Below are 21,783 nucleotides of genomic sequence, written 5' to 3'. Positions count from 1 at the left end.
TAGGTTTATTCCTGGGTATTTTATTCTTCTTGATGTGATGATAAGTGGGATTGTTGCTTTAATTTCTCTTTCTGATATTTCATTGTTAGTGTATAGAAATGCAACAGACTTCTGTGTATTAATTTTGTATCCTGCAACTTTACTGAATTCATTGATGAGCTCTAGTAGTTTTCTGGTAGTGTCTTTAGGATTTTCTATGTATAGTAGTATCATGTCATCTGCAAACAGTGATGGTCTTCTTTTCCAGTTTGGATTGTTTTTATTTTTCTTCTCTGATTGCTGTGACTAGGACTTCCAAGTCTATTTTGAATAAAAGTGGCAAGAGTGGGCATCCTTGTCTTGTTCCTGATCTTAGAGGAAATGCTTTCAGCTTTTCATCATTGAGTATGATGTTAGCTGTAGGTTTGTCATATATGGCCTTTATTATGTTGAGGTAGGTTCCCTCTGTGCCCACTTTCTGGAGAGTTTTTATCATAAATGGGTGTTGAATTTTGTCAAAAGCTTTTCCTGCATCTATTGAGATGATCTTATGATTTTTAACTCTTCAAATTGTTGATGTGGTGTATCACACTGATTGATTTGCGGATATTGAAAAATCCTTGCGTACCTGGGATAAATCCCACTTGATCATTGTGCACGATCCTTTTAATGTATTGTTGGATTTGGTTTGCTAGTATTTTGTTGAGGATTTTTGTGTCTATGTTCATCAGTGATATTGGCCTGTTATTTTTGTGTGTGTGTGTGTTATCTTTGTCTATTTTTGTCTAGTTTTGGTATCAGTGTGATGGTGGCCTCATAGAATGAGTTTGGGAGTCTTCCTACTTCTGCAGTTTTTTGGGAATAGTTTCAGAAGGATAGGTGTTAACTCTTCTCTAAATGTTTGATAAAATTCATCTGTGAAGCCAGCTGGTCCTGCACTTTGGTTGTTGGGAGTTTTTAAATCACAGTTACAATTTCATTACTTGTGGTTGGTCTCTTCATATTTTCTATTTCTTCCTGGTTCAGTCTTGGGAGGTTGTACCTTTCTAAGAATTTGTCCATTTCTTCCAGGTTGTCCATTTTATTGGCATATAGTTGCTTGTAGTAGTCTCTTATGATCCTTTGTATTTCTGTGGGGTCCATTGTAACTTCTTTTTCATTTCTGATTGTATTGATTTGGGCCCTCTCCCTTTTCTACTTGATGAGTCTGGCTAAAGGCTTATCAATTTTGTCTTCTCAAAGAACCAGCTTTTAGTTTCATTGAACTTTTCTATTGTTTTCTTCATCTGTGTTTCATTTATTTCTGCTCTGATTTTTTATTTCTTTCCTTCTGATAACTTTGGGTTTTGTTTGTTCTTCTTTCTCTGTAGTGGCTTTAGGTGTAAGGTTAGGTTGTTTATTTGAGATGTTTCTTCTTTCCTAAGATTGTATTGCTATAAACTTCCTGCTTAGAACTGCTTTTGCTGAGTCCTGTAGGTTTTGGATCATTGTGCTTTCATGTGTCTCCAGGTGTTTTTGAATTTCCTCTTTGATTTCTTCAGTGATCCATTGGTTGTTTAGTAGCATATTGTTTAGCCTTCATGTGTTTGTGTTTTTTTATAGTTTTTCCTCACGTTGTGGTTGGAAAATATGCTTGATATGTTGTCAGTTTTCTTTAAATTTACCAAGGCTTACTTTGTGGCCCAGCATGTGATCAATCCTGGAGAATGTTCCATGTGCACTTGAGAAGAACATGTATTCTGCTGCTTTTTATGGAATGCTCTATAAATATCAAAGTCCATCTGGTCTAATATGTCATTTAAGGCCTGTGTACCTTATTGATTTTCTGTCTGGATGATCTGTCCATTGGTGAAAATGGTATGTTAAAATCCCACATGATTATTGTTACTGTCAATTTCTCCTTTTATGACTGTTAGTATTTGCCTTATATATGAGGTGCTCCTATGTTGGGTGCATATATATTTACAAGTGTTCCATCTTCTTCTTGGATCCATCCCTTGATCATTATGTAGTGTCCTTCTTTGTCTCTTGTAACAGTCTTTATTTGAAAGTGTATTTTGTCTGAAATGAGTATTGCTACTCCAGCTTTCTTTTGATTTACATTTTCATGGAATACCTTTTTCCATCCTCTCACTTTCAGTCTGTATGTGTCCCTAGATCTGAAGGGGGTCTCTTGTAGACAGCATATATGAGGGTCTTGGTTTTGGATCCATTCAACTAGTCTGTCTTTGGTTGGAGTATTTAATCTGTTTATGTTTAAAGTAATTATTGATATGTATGTTCCTTATTGCCATTTTCTTAATTGTTTTGGATTTGTTTTTGTAGGTCTTTTTTCTTCTCTTCTTCTTTTGTTCTGTTCTCTTGTGATCTGTAGATTTTCAGTTTGTGGCTCCCATGAAGTTTTGATATAGCAGTCTATATATAAACAAGATTGTTTTAAGTTGCTCCTCTTTTAACTTCAAATGCATTTCCAGTATCCTGCATTTGTGCTCTCCTCTTCTCACAATTGCTGGTTTTGATATATTTGTGTGTATGATTTCCTACCTTTACTGTATGCTTGCCTTTACCAGTGAGCTTTTCCATTCGTAGTTTTCTTGTTTCTAATTGTGGCCTTTTCTTTTCTGCCTAGAGAAGTTCCTTTAGCATTTGTTGCAAACCTGGTCTGGTGGTGCTGAATTCTCTTAGCTTTTGCTTGTTTGTAAAGCTTTTGATTTCTCCAAATCTGAATGAGATCCATGCTGGGTAGAGTAATCTTGGTTGTAAGTTCTTCCCTTTCAGCACTTTAAATATATCATGCCACTCCCTTCTGGCCTGCAGAGTTTCTGCTGAAAAATCAGCTGATAACCTTATGGTGATTCCCCTGTATGTTATTTGTTGCTTTTCCCTTGTTGCTTTTAATGTTCTTTCTTTGTCTTTACTTTTTGTCAATTTGATTACTATGTGTCTTGGCTTGTTCCTCCTTGGGTTTATCCTGCCTGGGACTCTCTTCACTTCCTGGACTTGGGTGACTGTTTCCTTTCCCATGTTAGGGAAGTTTTCAGCTATTATCTCTTTAAATATTTTCTCAGGTCCTTTCTCTCTCTCTTCTGCTTCTGGGACTTCAATAATGCGAACGTTGGAGTGTTTAATGTTGTTTGGCCTGAGGTGTCCCAGCACCGGAGCCTACAGGCTGTTGTGTGGGGCCAGGTCTTGGTGAGAAAATGGCGTCCTACATGAGGGCTCACGCCAATGAGTACATCCCAGAACTACTGCTACCAGTGTCTTTGTCCTCGCAGTGAGCCACAGCTGCCCCCTCCCACCCCTGCCTCTGCAGGAGACCCTGCAATACTAGCAGGTACATCTGGCCCAGTCTCTTATGAGGTCACTGCTTTTTCCCGTGTCCTGGTGAGCACGAGACCTCGTGTGTGCCCTCCAAGAGTAGAGTTTCTGTTTCCCCCAGTCCTGTGGAATTCCTGTGATCAAACCCCACTGGCCTTCAAATCTAGATTCTCTGGGGGCTCCTCCCCCCATTGTCAGACCCCCTGGCTGGGGAGCCTGATGTGGGACTCAGAGCTTTCACTCCTGTGGGAGAACTTTTGTTGTATAATTATTTTCCAGTTTGTGGTTCACCCATCCAGTGGGTATGGGATTTGATTGTGCCCCTCCTCCCATCCTGTTGTGGCTTTTTCTTTGTCTTTGGATGTAGGGTATCTTTTGGGGTAGGTTCCAGTGTTGTTGTTTTTTTTTAATTTATTTTTGTTGTGTTTGGTCTTCGTTGCTGCGTGTGGGCTTTCACTAGTTGCAGGCGGGGGTTACTCTTTGTTGTGGTGCGCAGGCTTCTCATTGCGGTGGCTTCTCGTTGTGGAGCACAGGCTTTAGTAGTTGCGGCATGTGGGCTCAGTAGTTGTGGCTCGTGGGCTCTAGAGCACAGGCTCAGTAGTTGTGGCACACGGGCTTAGTTGCTCTGTGGCACGTGGGATCTTCCCGGACCAGGGCTTGAATCCCTGTCCCCTGCATTGGAAGGAGGATTCTTAACCACTGCACCACCAGGGAAGTCCCTCCAGCATATTTTTTGTCGATGGTTGTTCAGCAGTTAGTTGAGATTTTGGTGTTTTCGTAAGAAGGGGTGAGCTTATGTTCCCCTACTCTGCCATCTTGTCTCCATTGACCATGTTTGTTTTGTAACTTTTAAACTAGAGCTGTAAGTGAATTACATACCACTATTACCATGTTACAGAATCCAAGTTTGACTGTATTTTCCATAGCAGTGAGTTTTACACTGCCTTCTTGTGTTTTTATGATGTTAATTATCATCCTTTTATATTTATCCCTCAGTATCTGCAGGGAACTGGTTGCAAGACTTGCTGCGGACACCAAAATCTGTGGATGCTCATGTCCCATGATCAGCCCTCTGTATCTGTGGGTTCCACATCCATGGATCCTCCACTTGTACACATAGTACGTGGTCCACGGTTGGTTGAATTTGTGGATGCAGAACCCGTGGATATGGAGGGCTGACTGTACTTCCACTCAGAGAACTTCCTATAACGTTTCTTGTAAAGCATGTCTAGTGATGATGAATTTTCTCAGCTTTCGTTTTTTAGGGAAAGTATCCCTCCTTTATTTCTGAAGGGGAGCTTCACTGGGTGTAGAATTTCTTGGTTGACAGTTTTCCCCCCAATATTTTTTTTTAAGATTTTTTTTTCATGTGGACCATTTTTAAAGTCTTTATTGAATTTGTTACAATATTGCTTCTGTTTTATATTTTGGTTTTATGGCTGTGAGGTATGCGGAATCTTGGCTCCCCAACCAGGGATCGAACCCACACCCCCTGCATTGGAAGGCAAAGTCTTAACCCCTGGACTGCCAGGGAAGTCCCCCTCCCCCCCCAGCGTTTTGAATATGTCCTACCATTGTCCTCTAGTCTGAAAAATTTCCATTACGAAATCCACTGATAGTCTTATGGAGGTTCCCTTGTATGTAACTTCTCTCTTTTCTCTTGCTGCTTTTAAAATTCTTTGACTTTGACTTTTGAAAATTTAATTATAATATGTCCTTGTGTAGCCCTATTTGGGTTCAACCTATTTGGGATCCGTTGGGCCTTTTGGATCTGGATGTCTAGTTCTCTCCCCAGGTTTGGGAAGTTTTCAGCCATTATTGACTTAAATACACTTTTTGTCCCTTTTCTCCTTCTGGAATTCCAAAAATTCAAATATTTTTCTTTGTGTACCATAAGTCTCTTAGGCTCCCTTCAATCTTTTTTCATTATTTTTCCTTTTTGTTCCTCTGATTGGATAATTTCAAATGTCCTGTTTTGCAGGATTCTGATTCTTCTGCATGGTTGAGTCTGCTTTTGAAGCTGTCTCTTTTTTAAAAATTTATTTTAGGCTGCATTGGGTCTTCGTTGCTGCGTGCAGACTTTCTCTAGCTGTGCCGAGTGGGGGCTACTCTTCGATGCAGTGCGCGGGCTTCTCATTGCGGTGGCTTCTCTTTGTTGGGGAGCATGGGCTGTAGGTGCGTGGGCTTCAGAAGTTGTGGCACGCGGGCTTCAGTAGTTGTGGCTCGCTAGCTCTAGAGCACAGGCTCAGTAGTTGTGGCTCACGGGCTTAGTTGCTTCACGGCATGTGGGATCTTCCCGGACCAGGGCTCGAACCCATGTCCCCTGCATTGGCAGGCGGATTCTCAACCACTGCACCACCAGGGAAGCTCTCTATTGAATTCTTTGGTTCAATTATTCTATTCTTCAGCTCTATGATTTTTTTCATGGTTTATATTTCTTTGTTGAACTCATTTTGTTTACTTCTCTAATTTCATTTAGTTGTCTCTTCTTGTAGCTCACGAAACCTCTTTAAGATGATTATTCTGAATTCTTTGAAAGTTCATAGCTCTCCATTTCCTTAGGGTCAGTTATTGGCCCTTTATTACTTACCTTTGGTGGTATCATACATACTTGCTTTTTCATGATCCTTGATTCTTTATACCAGTGTCTGTTCATTTGAATAAGTGATCTCTTTTTCCAGACTTTCAGGTTTACTTTGACACAGACAATTCTTCACCAGTCAGCTCTGTTTAGGTTTCTGGACATGTCTGTTGGTAACATCCTTGGGCAGGTGGGGCCCGTTATTAGGGTCAGTTTGGGCAAGGCATCTGTTCGAGCTCTGAGGTTAGGGGTGGGGGCGTGCCACTGGCTGAGAACAGCTGGATAAGACTGCTATCTTGGTTCCCTGCCCAAATGCAGCTGTAGGATGGGCTTCATGACTGTCTGGATTCTGGTCAGGCTTACTAAATGCTTTGGACTGGGTACTACTATACCCAGTAGTAGGTGGGGCTATGAATTATCTTCCCTGCCCGGGCAAAGCAACAGGACGGGACCCAGGGCCTGTGTGGCTCATTGTCTGGGGACTCAAATCAGGCAAGAGTGTGCACTGAATATTTTGGTTAGGTGAGGCCACCAGTTTTCCTTTGCAGACAGAGAAAGCCATGGACTGTACTCTATTCAAGCTCCACTGTAAGCAGGACTGTTAGATGGGCGATGCAGCTTCCTGTGTGTTAGAGTTAGGTTCCTTGGTCAGGTGGTCTGAAGGTAGTATTCAGTAATAAGTGAGGTTGTGAATCAGTTTCCCTTCCTGGGCACAGCAGGAAAAACACCTCAGATGCCACTAATGCTCCGTTGGTGGCCTTGACTCAAGCCAACTCATGCCGCAAGTTCCCTGGCTGAACAGGGCCAGTTTGTTTGCCCTGGCAGCCATCAGCTCTGCCCACCCTCCTCTCAGCTTAAGAGTTGCTGGGTCACACAGCTTCCAGGTTTTCTCACAAACCCTTCCTATCAGATGGGGGCCACACTCCACAGTGCCTAGGGCTATAACTTGGGCTCCTGCCTGGGTGGCACTTGGAGGGCCCACTTCAGGCAGCTCTCAAATTTTCCCAAACAGGCTTTCTGGTCTGCAAGGGCCAGGAGCCTCAATCTGTAGTGGGTGGGACCATGTATCACCTCCCCTGCCTGGGTGTAGCAGGGGAAATCTCCAGAGGGAGAACATGAAGATGGCATCCCTGGCCTACATTCCCCGAGGGCCTCTCTGTAGGCCTCTAGATGTATGCCAAGCCTGAAGCCTGCCCTTAAGGTTGATGATCCAGGACAAACAATGAGGCCTCTTCCACAGAAACTGGGGATGTGTTTCAGTCTGCTGTCTGTGCAATGCCCCAGGGGTGGTAGCCTACCAAGAACTGTTAGAGTTGCATGGGACCCAGGAATTCCAGCCCCTCTGGTCACCAGAGCCAGGCCATCAAGGGCTGTCCCTGGGTGGCAACTGCCAAGGCCAGGTCACCAGATGTGAAAAACCAGGGCATCAGATGAGGGTTGGAATCGCTTATCCTTATTTCTTCACCATGCTCATGTTGGGGGGGGCTTCAGGAAGGCGGGTGTGAGGGTTGAAAACAAGGGCAGATAGTGGGACACTGGAAATATTCTTTTGTCCTTGCAAAGACAAATTATAATCCTCTGGGGGTGGTCTTGGACACTTTTTAGGAAATTTGGTTCATGCAAAGTCTCAGCCCATCTGGAAATACATACACTGCCATTTTGCTTAGGTTTTCAAAATCTCATTGCCAAGCCATTTCTGAATGATTCCTCTAGGAAGGTATTTAGGTTTTACAGCCATTAGTTGAACTCGAATTTCTCAGCTATCTTCAGGACAGTTTGGAGTGGGCAAATAAACTTCCCCAAACAGAACAGTGCTGCTCCTGTGGGTCTGTAGTTTGATGTGGAATTTTCTTTAGCCATGCTCACACCTCCCTACTTGGGTTATTTTTTATTTGTTTTTGTTTTTTTCCAGCAAGCACAATGTGGCCTGGATCTTCGACACATCACCGTAGTGGAGCTGGTAGGTGTGTTCCCGACCCTCATCGGCAGGATAGGAGCAAAGATTATGCCTCCAGCCCTAGCTCTGCAGCTCAGGTAGGGGGAAGTTCTGTTCTTAAGTGTTATTACCTATAAAAGTGCTTTTTTCTGATCAGGTTCCCTTATTTCTCTCTATTCATTCTTGATTCCAGGCAACCTTCAACCTTTAGTTACTTTTATTCAGGGAGTATTATAACAATATTAGTTGGCATGTGGCTGCTTGTGCAAATACATGATGCAGTGGGTAATTACCAGGGTTCCTTCCCCCTCCAGGGGTTTTTGCTTTGTCTTTGTTTTGTTTCCCTTGGTGGGAGTGGGATGGGAAGGGGACAGAATGCAAGAAGGACTTAAGCAATCCTTGGTCTTCTTAAGAGGGCAGGCCTCCAGTTTAGCCTTTCCAGGCTTGGCCTCTTTTTCCTCCTACTATAGAAGTGTAGTCTTTCTATATACCCAGGAAGAAGAAAATGAAATAGAATGTGGTGAACCCTATCACAGATTTTCAAAGAGGTTCACAGAAATTCCTTGAGAGATTATGATAGAAATATGTCCTTAGCAAGTGATGTTACAGATTGACACAATAGCTTCTTTTTTCTAACTTCCTTATTTTCCATCTGCCTTCTGACCCTCCACATGTTTGGTTTATACCTCTCTCCACGCAAAGAGACTCTGCCCCATCCACACCAGGGTCAAAAACTCAGAAGGCGAGGGATGGAAAAAGAAAAATAGGCCTGAATTCTCTTTAGTTGGCTGAAGGAAGGAGAAGCCTGGGAATACTCATAAGCTTTTATTTATTCATTTTTTATCCTACTGCATTTGCATCTAGTACGTCCCTAGGGGTAACACTTTTGAGGTCAGTACCAGATGTTTTCAAGATTTGCTACCTAGTACCTAGCACAGTGCCTGGTACCATGTTGGTGCTAAGTAAGTAAATGACTCTAAATGGAAACAGCTTTACTATTTCCAGGGGTGATAGTAGCCTTTAAGAGCATATTTATAATTACCAACACTTCGATTTGAAGATAAGAAAACTTAAGAGGATTGTTGACATCTGAAAAATTTTATTGAAAATTCTCGAAGTAGGTTTCGTGAAGCTATTGCTTATTTAGAACTAACTGCTCATATGCTATGTCAATGATTTTTTTAAAAACCTGTTGCAGAATTGACTAAAGGGTTTTTTCTGAATTGCAGATATATAGAGAGAATCTTAATGTGATTTTTAAAATGTTTAAATTTGAAGAATAGAAAAATCTGATTTAAGAAAACTGCTATCATTCAGGTTTTATATGTTGGGGCTACTGTAGACCTCTGTAGGCTGAGGATGATTTAAACAAATAAGTTGTATAAATGAATTATGCAGTGGTTCTCAAGCTTTAGCCTGCCTCAGAATCTCCGGGAGGGCTGTTGAAACAGAGTGCTGGGCCCCACCCCCAGAGTTTCTGACTCAGTTGGTCTATGGCAGGGCCTGAGAACTTGCATTTCTAGCAAGTTTCCAGGTGTTGCTGATGCTGCTGGTCTGGGGATCACAGTGAGTGAACCACTGGCCTTGTGGTTTTACCAAAGGCGTCACAGGTTTGAAATGGAATGTCCTATTGTTTTCAGTGTACACGTCTTTCAACTCCTTGGCTAAGTTTATTCCTAGGTATTTATTCATTTTCATACAATTATAAAAGTGATTTTTCTTTATTTCTCTTTTTGTTACTGTCTTATTAGTGTATAGAAATGCACGAGATTTTTGTATATTTATTTTGTATCCTGCAACTTTACTGAATTGGTTTATTAATCTAACAGCTTTTAGATGGATTCTTTAGGGTTTTCTATGTATAATATCATGACATCTGCAAATAATGACAGTTTTACTTTATTTTCCAATTTGGATGGCTTTTTACCCCTTTTTCTTGCCTATTGAGTCTGGCTAGGACTGACAATACCATATTGAATACAAGTGGCAAGAGTGGGCATCCTTGGCCTGTTCCTGATCTTAGAGGAAAAGCTTTCAGCTTTTCACCATTGAGTATGAAGTTAGCTGTGGGTTTGTTTATATATGGCCTTTATTATGTCGAATTATGTTCCCTCTCTACCCACTTTGTTGAGAGGTGTTTATCATAAATGGATGCTGAATTTTGTCAAATGCTTCTTCTGCAGCTATTAAGATTATATGATTTTTATCATTCATTTTGTTAATATGGTATAACATGGTGATTTGTAGATGTTGAACCATCTTTGCATCTCTGGAGTAAATCTCACTTGTATGATCCTTTTAATGTATGTTGAATTCTGTTTACAAATATTTTGTTGAAGAGTTTTGCATCTGTGTTCAACAGGGATATTGGCATGTAATTTTCTTGTGTCCCTGTCTGGTTTTGGTTACCAGCTAATGGTGGCTTTGTAAAATGAGTTTTGAAATGTTACCTCCTCTTCTAGTTTTTGGAAGAGTTTGAGAAGGATTAGTATTAATTCTTTGAATGTTTGGTAGAATTCACCAGTGAAACCACCTGGTCCTGGACTTTTTGTTTGTTTTTGATTACTGATTCCATCTCCTTAATAGTAATTTGTTCAGATTTTCTATTTCTTCCTGATTCAGTCTTGGAAGGTTGTATTTTGCTAGGAATTTATCTGCTTCTTCTAGGCTGTCAAATTTGTTGGCGTATAATTGTTCGTAATAGTCTCTTATCATTTGTATAGCTGTGGTATCAGTTGTAATGTCTCTTCTTTCATTTCTGATTTTTATTTGAGCCCCCTCTGTCCCGGTGAGTGTAGCTAAAGGTTTATCAATGTCACCTTTTCAAAGAACCAGCTCTTGCTTCATTGGTCTTTTCTATTATCTTTTTAGTCTCTTCTTCATTTATTTCTGCTCTGATCCTTATTATTTCCTAACTTCTACTAACTTTGGGCTTTGTTTTCTAATTCTTTCAGGTGTAAAGTTAGGTTGTTTTGAGATTTTTGTTTCTTGATAAGTATTTATTGCCCTGAACTTCTCTCTTAGAACTGCTTTTGCTGAATCTCATATAAGTTTTGTTATGTTTTATTTCCATGTTCATTTGACTGAAGGTATTTTTTGGACTTCTCTTTGACCCACTGATTGTCCAGTAACACATTGTTTAATCTCCACATTATTTATGAATGTTTCCACTTTTCTTCCATATTTGATTTCTAGTTTCATACATTGTTATATTAAAAGATGCTTGATATGATTTCAATCATTTTAAATTAAGACTTGTTTCATAGCCTAACATGATCTATCCCAGAGAATGTTCCATGTGCACGTGAAGACTATATACTCTATTGCTTTGGATGGGATGTTCTGTATGTATCTGTTTAAACCTATGTGGTATAACGTGTTAAAGGCTGTTTCGTTACTGATTTTCTGTTTGGATGATCTATCCGTTGTTGTAAGCTGGATATTAAAGTCCCCTACTATCATTGTCCTACTATTTCCCTTTTAGGTCTGTATATTTGCTTTATACATTTAAGTGCTCCTATGTTGGTTGCATATATATTTACAAATATTATACCCTTTTGTTTGACTGAACTCTTTATCATTATGTATTGCCCTTCTTTATCTCATTATAGTCTTTGTTTTAAAGTCTATTTTGTCTGATATAAGAACAGTGATCCAGCTTACTTTTGGTTTCCATTTGCATAGAATAGATTTTTCCATTCCTTCACTTTGTTTGTGTGTGTCTTTACATCTGAAGTGAGTCCCTTGTAGGCAGCATATAGATAGGTGGTTTTTTTTTTTAATCCATTCAGCTACTCTTTCTTTTGATTAGAGGATTTAGTCCACTTAAATTATTGATAGGTAGATACTGCCATCTTGTTAATTGTTTTTTGGCTGTTTTATAGTTCCTCTGTTACGTTCTTCTCTATTCTCTTCCTGTGTGATTTGATGAATTTAGTGGTATGCTTAGATTCCTTTCTCATTATCTTTTGTGTACCTATTATATATAGGTTTCTGGTTTGTGATCACCATGAAGCTTACATTTAACTTATCAACTTAAAATGGACCATTATAAATATAACAACTTAAGTTTGAAGGCATTCTAAAGCTCCACACACATTTTGTTTTTGATGTCACATTTTATATCTTTCAATCCCGTGTATCCCTTAAGCAGTTATTGTAGTTATTTTACCACTTTTGTCTTTTAACCTTTATATTTGCTTTATAAACCCACTACTTTTACTAATATATCTACCTTTAAAATTAAAAATCTTTTTATTTTAACCATTTTTAAATTGAAGTAGTTAATTGACAATTTTGTTAGTTTGAGGTGTACAACAAAGTCATACAGTTATACATATATATGTATTCTTTTTCAGATTCTTTTCCATTATAGGTTATTATAAGATATTGAATATGGTACCCAGTGCTGTACAGTAGGTCCTTGTTGTTTCTATCTGTTTTATATATAGTAGTGTGTATGTGTTGATCCAAAACTCCTAATTTCTCCCCCTCCCCCCCACCCCCTACTATGCCCTTTGGTAACCATAAGTTTGTTTTCTATGTCTGTGAGTCTATTTGTTTTGTAAAAATAAGTTCATTTATATCATTTTTTTAGATTCTACATATAAGTGATGTCATATGATATTTGTCCTCCTTTGTCTTTCTTCACTTAATATGATAATTTCTAAGTCCATCCATGTTGCTGCAAATGGCATTATTTCATTCTTTTTTATGGCTGAGTAATATTCCATGGTATACGTGTACCACATCTTCTTTATCCATTTATCTGTCAATGGACACTTAGGTTGCTTCCATGTCTTGGCTATTGTAAATAGTGCTGCTTTGAACACTGGGGTGCATGCATGTTTTCTTTTTTTTTGTTTTATTGGAATATAGTTGATTTACAATGTCATGTTAGTTTCAGGTGTACAGTAAACTGATTCATGTATACATATACATATATTCATTCTTTTTAAGATTCTTTTCTCATAGAGGTTATCACAGAATATTGAGTAGAGTTCCCCGTGTTATACAGCAGGTCCTTGTTGATTATATATCTTATATATAGGAGTGCGTATATATTGATCCCAAGCTCCTGATTTATCCCTCCCCCCCACACTTCGCCTTTGGTAACAATAAGTTTGTTTTCAATATCTGTAAGTCTGTTTCTCTTGTAAATAAGTTCATTTGTATCCTTTTTTAAAAAATTAGATTCCACATATAAGTGATATCATATGATATTTGTCTTTCTCTGACTTACTTCACTTAGTATAATAATCTCTAGGTCCATCCATGTTGCTGCAAATGGCATTATTTCATTCTTTTTTATGGCTGAGTAATATTCCATTGTATATATGTACCACATCTTCTTTATCCATTCCTCTGTTCATGGACACTTAGGTTGCTTCCATGTCTTGGCTATTGTAAACAGTGCTGCAGTGAACATTGGGGTGCATGTATCTTTTTTTTTTAAAACTGTATGCCTTTATTACACATGAGTCGTTAAAATACAGTTTGTCCATGTGCAGAAACATTATTATACATTCAATTTTGAAGGTAGTTTTATATGACCAATAAAAGGAACAGTCTAAAAGTGGGAAGAATAAAGACAAGAGAAGGAGCTAAAAGGCAGAGCTTTATCTGTCAAAGTGCTAAGGCCTATGTGCACAAAGATTTTAAAGTAAGACCAACATAAGGTCATTTCTTCCATTCTGATTTCTCTTAAGGTATGATGCAATGAGTCACAGAATTAAGATGGATTTAAAAAAAAATAGGTCATAGCACTTACGGCTAAGAGAAAGGTTTGTAATTTCTAGAGTTTCACTTATCATGTAGTCTAGATCTTTCATGGGTTCTAGAAATTCTGTGAAGTCTCTAGTAACAAACTTGCTCTTCAATCAGTAGTTTATTATCAGAGAACAAATTGTCAGGTCCTTCCCAGCCCAGAATCTGTCTCCTTATGCAACAAGCAGGTGACCAAATTTGAGACTCTGGAAGAGTTTCATTAATTTAAACCTTGTTCAAAGTGATTACATATAGGTTCAGATGGGGTCACTTCAAGTTGCTATGCCCGAAAACCTAAAATGAAAACAACTGCTGACTTGGGGTCCAAGTCCAACTCCAGCATTCCCAAGCTCTAGGTATCTGAAAACATTAGACACTCGTGTTCTGAAAAGAACTGACCCAAGAAATGTAAAATTTTATGTACCACACTTTCCATAGGAAGGACATAGACTGTGTAAAATAATAGTTATCTTCAGATATTTTGACATTAAATGCATTGCTTTCTTATTGGGCTAATCTGAATTTTAAATATTAAGTATTTAAAAAGAGGATCCATTGCATGTATCTTTTTGAATTATGGTTTCCTCTGGGTATATGCCCAGGAGTGGGATTGCTGGGTCATATGGTAGTTCTATTTTTAAGTTTTTTAACGAACTTCCATACTGTTCTCCATAGTGGCTGTACCAGTTTACATTCCCACCAACAGTGCAAGAGGGTTCCCTTTTCTCTACACCCTCTCCAGCATTTCTTGTTCGTAGATTTTTGATGATGGCCTTTTTGACTGGTGTGAGGTGATATCTCAATGTAGTTTTGATTTTCACTTCTCTGATAATTAGTGATGGTGATTATCTTTTCAGGTACTTTTTTGGCCATTTGTATGTTTCTTTGGCTCCGTGGCATGTGGGATCTTCCCGGACTGGGGCACGAACCCGTGTCCCCTGCATGAGCAGGCGGACCCTCAACCTCTGCACCACCAGGGAAGCCCCTGTTGGTCACTTCTTTTGCAAATATTTTCTCCCATTCTGTGGGTTGTCTTTTCATTTTGTTTATGGTTTCCTTTGCTGTGCAGAAACTTTTAAGTTTAATTAGGTCCCATTTGTTTGTTTTTGTTTTTATTCTCATTACTCTAGGAGGTGGATCATAAAAGATATTGCTGTGATTTATGTCAAAGAGTGAGTGTTCTACCTATATGTTAATCTACGAGTTTTAAAGTATCTGGCCTTACATTTAGGTCTTTGATCCATTTTGAGTTTATTTCTGTGTATGGTGTTACAGAATGTTCTAATTTCATTCTCTTGCATGTGGCTGACCAGTTTTCCCAGCACCACTGTTGAAGAGACTCTTTTCTCCATTGTATATTCTTGCCTCCTTTGTCATATATTAACTGACCATAGGTGCATGGGTTTATCTCTGGGCTCTCTATCCTGTTCCATTGATCTATATTTCTGTTTTTGTGCCAGTAGCATACTGTTTTTGATGACTGTAGCTTTATATTGTAGTCTGAAGTCAGGGAGCCTGACTCTTCCAGCTCCATTTTTCTTTCTCAAGATTGCTTTGGCTATTTGAGGTCTTTTATGTCTCCATACAAATTTTAAGATTTTTTTTGGTTCTAATTCTGTGAAAAATGCCGCTGGTAATTTGATAGGGATTGCATTGAATCTGTAGATTGCCTTGGGTAGTATAGTCATTTTGACAATATCGATTCTTCTAATCCAAGAACATGGTATATCCTTCCATCCGTTTGTGTCATCTTCGGTTTCTTTCATCAGCGTCTTAAGTTTTCGGAGTACAGGTCTGTTTATTCCTAGGTACTTTATTCTTCTTGATGTGATAGTAAATGGGATTGTTTCCTTAATTTCTCTTTCTGATCTTTCGTTGTTAGTGTATAGGGATGTAAGAGATTTCTGTGTATTCAGTATCCTGCAACTTTACTGAATTCATTGATGAGCTCTAGTAGTTTTCTGGTAGAATCTTTAGGATTTTCTATGTATAGAATCATGTTATCTGCAAACAGTGACAGTTTTACTTCTTTTTTTTCCAGTTTGGACTCCTTATATTTCTCCTCTGGTTGCTGTGGCTAGGACTTCCAAAACTGTTGAATAAAAGTGGCAACAGTGCACATCCTTGTGTTGTTCCTGATCTTAGAGGAAATGTTTTCACCTTTTCACTGTTGAGAATGATGTTAACTGTAGGTCTGTCATATATGGCCTTTTATAATGTTGAAGTGTGTTTCCTCTATGCCCCCTTTCTGGAGAGATTTTATCATAAATGGGTGTTGAATTTTGTCAAAAGCTTTTTCTGCATCTATTGAGATGATCATATGGTTTTTATTTTTGAGTTTGTCAATGTGGTGTATCACACTGATTTGCAGATGTGAAAGAATCCTTGCATCCCTGAGATAAACCCCACTTGATCATGGTATATGATCATTTTAATATTGTTGGATTCAGTTTGCTAGTATTTTGTTGATGATTTTTCCATCCATGTTCATCAGTGATATTGGCTTGTAACTTTTTTTTTTGGTATCTTTGTCGAGTTTTAGTATCAGGGTGATGGTGGCCTCGTAGAATGGGCTTGGGAGTGTTCTTTCCTCTGCAATTTTTGAAATAGTTTCAGAGGAATAGGTGACAGAATTCACCTGTGAAGCCATCTGGTCCTGGACTTTTGTTTGGAAATTTTTAAATCACTGTTTCGATTTCAGTACTTGTGACTGCTCTATTCATATTTTCTATTTCTTCCTGGTTCAGTCTTGGAAGGTTGTACCTTTTTAAGAATTTGTCCATTTCTTCCAGGTTGTCCATTTTATTGGCATATAGTTGCTTGTAGTAGTCTCTTATGATCCTTTGCATTTCTGTGGTATCCATTGTAACTTCTCCATTTTCATTTCTAATTTTATTGATTCCAGTCCTCTCGCTTTTGTCCTTCATGAGTTTTGCTAAAGGTTTATCAATTTTGTTTGTTTTCAGAGTCAGCTTTTTAGTTTTATGTTTTCTATTGTTTTCTTCATCTCTGCTCTGATCTTTATGATTTCTTTCCTTCTACTAATTTTGGGTTTTGTTGTTCTTCTTCCTCTAGTTGCTTTAGTCTCTTAGACTGTCCTCATTTCTTTTCATTTTTTATTCTGTTCCATGACAGTGATTTCCACCATTCTGTCTTCCAGCTCACTTATTCGTTCTTCTGCCTCAATTATTCTGCTATTGATTTCTTCTAGTGTATTTTTCATTCCAGTTATTGTATTGTTCATCTGTTTGTTCTTTAAATCTTCTAGCTCTTTGTTAAACGTCTCTTGTATCTTCTTGATCTGTGCCTCCATTCTTTTTCTGAGATCTTGGATCATCTTTACTATCATTTTCTTTTTCAGGTAGGTTGCCAATCTACAGTTATTTACTTGTTCTTGTGGGTTTTTATCTTGTTCCTTCGTCTGGAACATTTCTCTGCCATCTCATTTTTTATAACTTTCTGTGTTTGTGGTCTCTTTTCCACTGGCTGCAGGATCGTAGCTCCTTTTTGCTTCTGGTGCCTGCTCCCTTTGCTTCTGGTGGGTGAGTTTGGTCCTGGGGCTTGTGCAGGCTTCCTGCTGTGAAGGACTGGTGCCTGCACACTGGAGGGGGTGGAGCTGGGTCTTGTCCCTCTGGGGGGCAGAGCCATGTCAAGGGGTGTGTTTATTGGTGGCTGTTGGCTGAGGACGACTTTAGGCACCCTCTCTGCTGATGGGTAGCACTGTATTCCCCCTCTGCTGGTTTGTTTGGCCTGAGGCGTCCCAGCACTGGAGCCGGAAGGCTGTCGAGAGGGGCCAGGTCCTGTTGCCAAAATTGCGACCTCTGGGAGAGCTCACGCTGACAGTATTCTCTGGAGCCTCTGCCACCAGTATCCTTGGTCCCCACTGCCCCCGCAGTGAGCCACAGCCCACCCCCGCCTCCCCAGGAGACCCTCCAAGACTTGTAAGTACAGCCCAGGCTTATATCGGAGTTCCTGCTTTCGGCTGGGTCGCAGTGTACGTAAAACCTTTTGTGTGCCCTCCAAGGGTGGAGTCTCTGTTTTCCCCAGTCCTGTGGAGCTACTGCACTCGAGCCCCACTGGCCTTCAAAGCCAAACGTGCTGGGGCTTCTTCCTCCTGATGTCAGACCCTCAAGCTGGGGAGCCTGATGTAGGGCTCAGGACTCTCACGTTTTTTGGGAGAAACTCTGCAATATAATTAATTTCCAGTTTGTGGGTCACCCACCTGGCGGGTATGGGATTTGATTATGTCGCAAAACCACCCGTTACTGCTCAGTTGTCATTTCTTCATTGTCTTTGAATGTAAAATATCTTTTTTGGTAGGTTCCAGTGTTTTTTTGTTGATGGTTGTTCAGCAGTTGTGATTTTGGTGTTTTCGTGAGATGAGGTGAGCTTAAAGTTTTCTCCAGAGATATGCCTAGAAGTGGGATTGTAAGATCATATGGTAACTCTATTTTTAACTTTTTACAGAACCTCTGTACTGTTTTACATAGTGGCTGCACCAATTTACATTCCCACCAACAGTGTAGCAGGGTTCCCTTTTCTCCATACCCTCTCCAGCATTTATTATTTGTAGACTTTTTTTGAGAAAATAATATTCATATTTATTTTACTTAGTATAACTGGAGAATACTGGCCATTATCATTTGCATTTCTTCATACTGTTCATCTTCAATACATTTGATATTTTAAGAACTTTGCTAAATCATGGCCTAAGAGTTTTATAGATTATAAGGTACAATTGACATACAATGAACTGTACATACTTAAAGCATAGTGTGATAAGATTTGACATATGTATACACCCATAAAACCATCGCTACAATTAGAGAGTGAATGTGTCTACAATTTCCCCAAAATTTGTAGACTTTAAAAAAAAAAATTTATTTACTTATGGCTGTGTTGGGTCTTCGTTTCTGTGCGAGGCCTTTCTCTAGTTGCGGCGAGCGGGGGCCACTCTTCATCGCGGTGCACGGGCCTCTCACTATCGCGGCCTCTCTTGTTGCGGAGCACAGGCTCCAGACGCGCAGGCTCAGTAGTTATGGCTCATGGGCCCAGTTGCTCCGCGGCATGTGGGATCTTCCCAGACCAGGGCTCAAACCCATGTCCCCTGCATTGGCAGGCAGATTCTCAACCACTGCGCCACCAGGGAAGCCCCCCGTAGACTTTTTGATGATGGCTATTCTGACTGGTGTGAGAACTCCTTTGTAGATTTGATTTGCATTTCTGTAATAATTAGTAATACTGATCATCTTTTCATGTGTCTGTTGGCCATCTGTATGTCTTCTTTGGAGAATTGTCTATTTAGGTATCCTGCCCATTGGGTAGGGATATTGGGTTGTCTTTTTTGATAATGTGTTGTATGAGGTGTTTGTATATTTTGGATATTAACCTTTCGTCGGTCGCATTGTTTGTAAATATTTTCTCCCAGTCCATAAGTTGTCTTTTCATTTTGTTTGTGGTTTTCTTTGCTGTGCAGAAGGTTTTAATTAGGTCCTATTTGGTTATGTTTATTTCCATTACTCTAGGAGACAAATCCAAAAACATATTGCTGCGATTTATGTCACAGTGTTTTCCCTAGGAGTATTGTCCCTAGTGTTCTCCTCTAGGAGTTTTATAGGATTTGTTCTTACCTTTCAGTCTTTAATCCATTTTGTATTTTTGTATATGGTGTTAGAAAATGTTCTAATTTTCCTGTCTTACGTGTAGCAGTACAGTTTTCCCAGCACCATTTATTGAAGAGCCTGTCTTTGCTCCATTGTATATTCTTGCCTCCTTTATCATAGTATACCTACGTTTTAACTGTGAGATTTATACTGTGATATTTTTTCTTATTACTAGTGAGTGCCCTTTTCAGCATAAAGTCCCTTTAACATTTCTTGTAAGGCTGGTTTATTGGTGGCCTTCCCCTTAGCTTTTGCTTGTCTGGAAAACTCTTCATCTCTCCAATTCTGAATGATTGGGTAGTATAATATATTCTTGGTTATAAGCTTTTATCTTTCAGGAGAATAAATTGTTTCACTTCCTCTGCCCTGCTACGTTTCTGCTGAAAAATCTGATATTTTTATGGGATTCTCTTGTATGTAACATGCTGTTTTTTCTCATTAGATTCTCTCCATGACTTTAAGCTTTTTATATTTTAATTATACTGTGTCTTGGTATGGGTTTGTTTAGGTTCCTCTTTTTTGGAACTCTCTTGGCTTCTTGGATCTGGATGTCTGTTTTTCTCCCCAGGTTAGGGAAGGTTTCAGCTGTTACTTTTTAAAATAAGTTTTCTGCTTCTTTGTCTATTCTCCTGCTAGGATCCCTATACTGTGAATGTTAGTGTGCTTGATAGAGTCCCATAAATCTCTTAAGTTATCTTAATGAAAAAAAAAATCTTTTCTCTTTTAGTTCTCTGGGTGAGTTCCACTGCCTTGTCTTTGAGTTTGCCAGTACTTTCTACTGCTTCATCTGCCCTTGAACCCCTCTAGTGTATTTTTCACTTTAGTTACTGTATTCTTCAGCTCTGTGACTTCTCTTTGGTACTTTTTAATATTTTCTATCTCTTTGAAGTTCACCATGTTCACCCATTCTTCTGAGTTTGGTGAGCATCTTTATAACCATTACTTTTAACTCTTTATCAGGTAAATTACCTATCTTTGTTTCATTGTGTTTTTTCTGAGGTTTTTCTGTTCTTTCATTTCCTTTTCCATTATAGGTCACTACAAGATATTCAATATAGTTCCTTGTGCTATACAGTAGGTCCCTTTTTATCTGTTTTACTTGATATGCATTTATTTTGCTGAGAGTGAACTGGTAATAGAAAGACATCTCATTGCATTAGGAATTGTAATTAGCTATTCCTTGACTGTCATGTCCTAGAACTCAGGTTGGCTTAGCATGGTTTCATTGTTTGGAAAGATTTGGTGGACTTGGAGACCCAGGGCCGGTTTCATGGGTGTGTGACCTGTGCAAGCACACAGGTCCCACGCTGCAAAGGGTCTTGTGTTTGATTTAGTGGTGTGCTGTCACCATCTTGACCTTCTTAATTTGGCGGGGGGGGGCTTGAATTTTGGCCTGAGTTTTTATTTAGCTTAAGTTTTTTTTGACAATCACCTTATCTTTTTACATTTTAATTTTATTGGAGTATAGTTGATTTACAATGTTATGTTAGTTTCAGGTGTACAGCAAAGTGATTCAGTTTATATATATGTGTGTGTGTGTGTGTGTGTGTGTATATATATATATATATATATACATTCTTTTTTAGATTCTTCTCTCATAGAGGTTATCAGAGAATATTGAGTAGAGTTCCCTTTGCTATACAGTAGGTCCTTGTTGGTTATCTTACATGTTTATCTATTTTATATATAGAAGAACATATTCATCTGTTTCTTTATTTTACTTGGCTCTCTGTTGGTTTCTATGCATTAGAATATGCAACAGCTGCCTCTAGTCTTGAGGAGTGGCCTCAGGTACGAGATGAAACTTATTATTCAACCCTGCCCTAACTCTTGTCTCTCAGACCTTTGTGATTGTCTATATAGTTTATTTTATTTTTAATAGCTCCCAGAGTTTCAGGGTGAGCCAAGACCTGTTAGTGCTCCAATGGAGAGGATCAGTCAGCACCTAGATTCAGGCTGATTGGAAGGCAGACCCTCAGGCGGCAGCTTAGCAAGTAGATGCAGTCGTGAGGGTCTGCAAGCATAAGGCCTGTTGGCCACCGGAGCCAGGCAAGAGAGAGAGAGAGAGAAGGTGCTGCTGGATTTAGCAAGGCAGGAGGAATGCAAGATGATGTCTCTGCTAGATGGAATGTAAAGATGGCAACCTGCTGGAAAAGAAGAGATAAGAGATGGTTTCTGCTGGCTTTAGCAAGGTGGAGGGAGAGTTTGAAAATTGCTTCCATTGGCACACCCCTGCCCCTCACTCTGATGCTTTAAGGTTATTAAATGAGCCTATTCACATAAAGTGTGGGTACTTTTCAAACGGATGTTTCTGCACTGTGTCTTGGGGTGTTTGAGTTTGCGACAGCCCAGCAGATCTCGTTGGTGTGAGCCCCATTGGTTTTCAAAGTGAGATATTTTGGGGTCTCTCAGGTGCGTGTCTTGAAAGCTGGAGTGCCTGATGTGGGATTGGAACCCTTTGCTCCTCAGGGAGAAACTCCAGGTTTCCAGTTCCCTCCACATGGGTGGGGGCAGTGACTGGGGCTGGATGTATTGCTAGG

General features: G+C 39.5%; 1 protein-coding gene across 2 annotated transcripts in view; it reads left to right on the top strand.

The window, feature by feature from the left end:
- Positions 1-21,783, top strand: part of SRPX (sushi repeat containing protein X-linked) — a 104,352-nt gene that overhangs the window by 79,486 nt on the left and 3,083 nt on the right. For both annotated transcript variants that reach the window (XM_024116483.1, XM_024116484.3), the window contains one exon: positions 7,791-7,912. In XM_024116483.1, the coding sequence (XP_023972251.1) occupies positions 7,791-7,912 (122 nt within the window). The remainder of the gene's footprint in view (positions 1-7,790; positions 7,913-21,783) is intronic.

The sequence above is a fragment of the Physeter macrocephalus genome, chromosome 21, assembly GCF_002837175.3.
Source record: "Physeter macrocephalus isolate SW-GA chromosome 21, ASM283717v5, whole genome shotgun sequence".
NCBI classification, from domain to species: Eukaryota; Metazoa; Chordata; class Mammalia; order Artiodactyla; family Physeteridae; genus Physeter; species Physeter macrocephalus.
The sequence above is the reverse complement of the archived record's forward strand: the minus strand, read 5'-3'. Positions and strand labels throughout refer to the sequence as shown.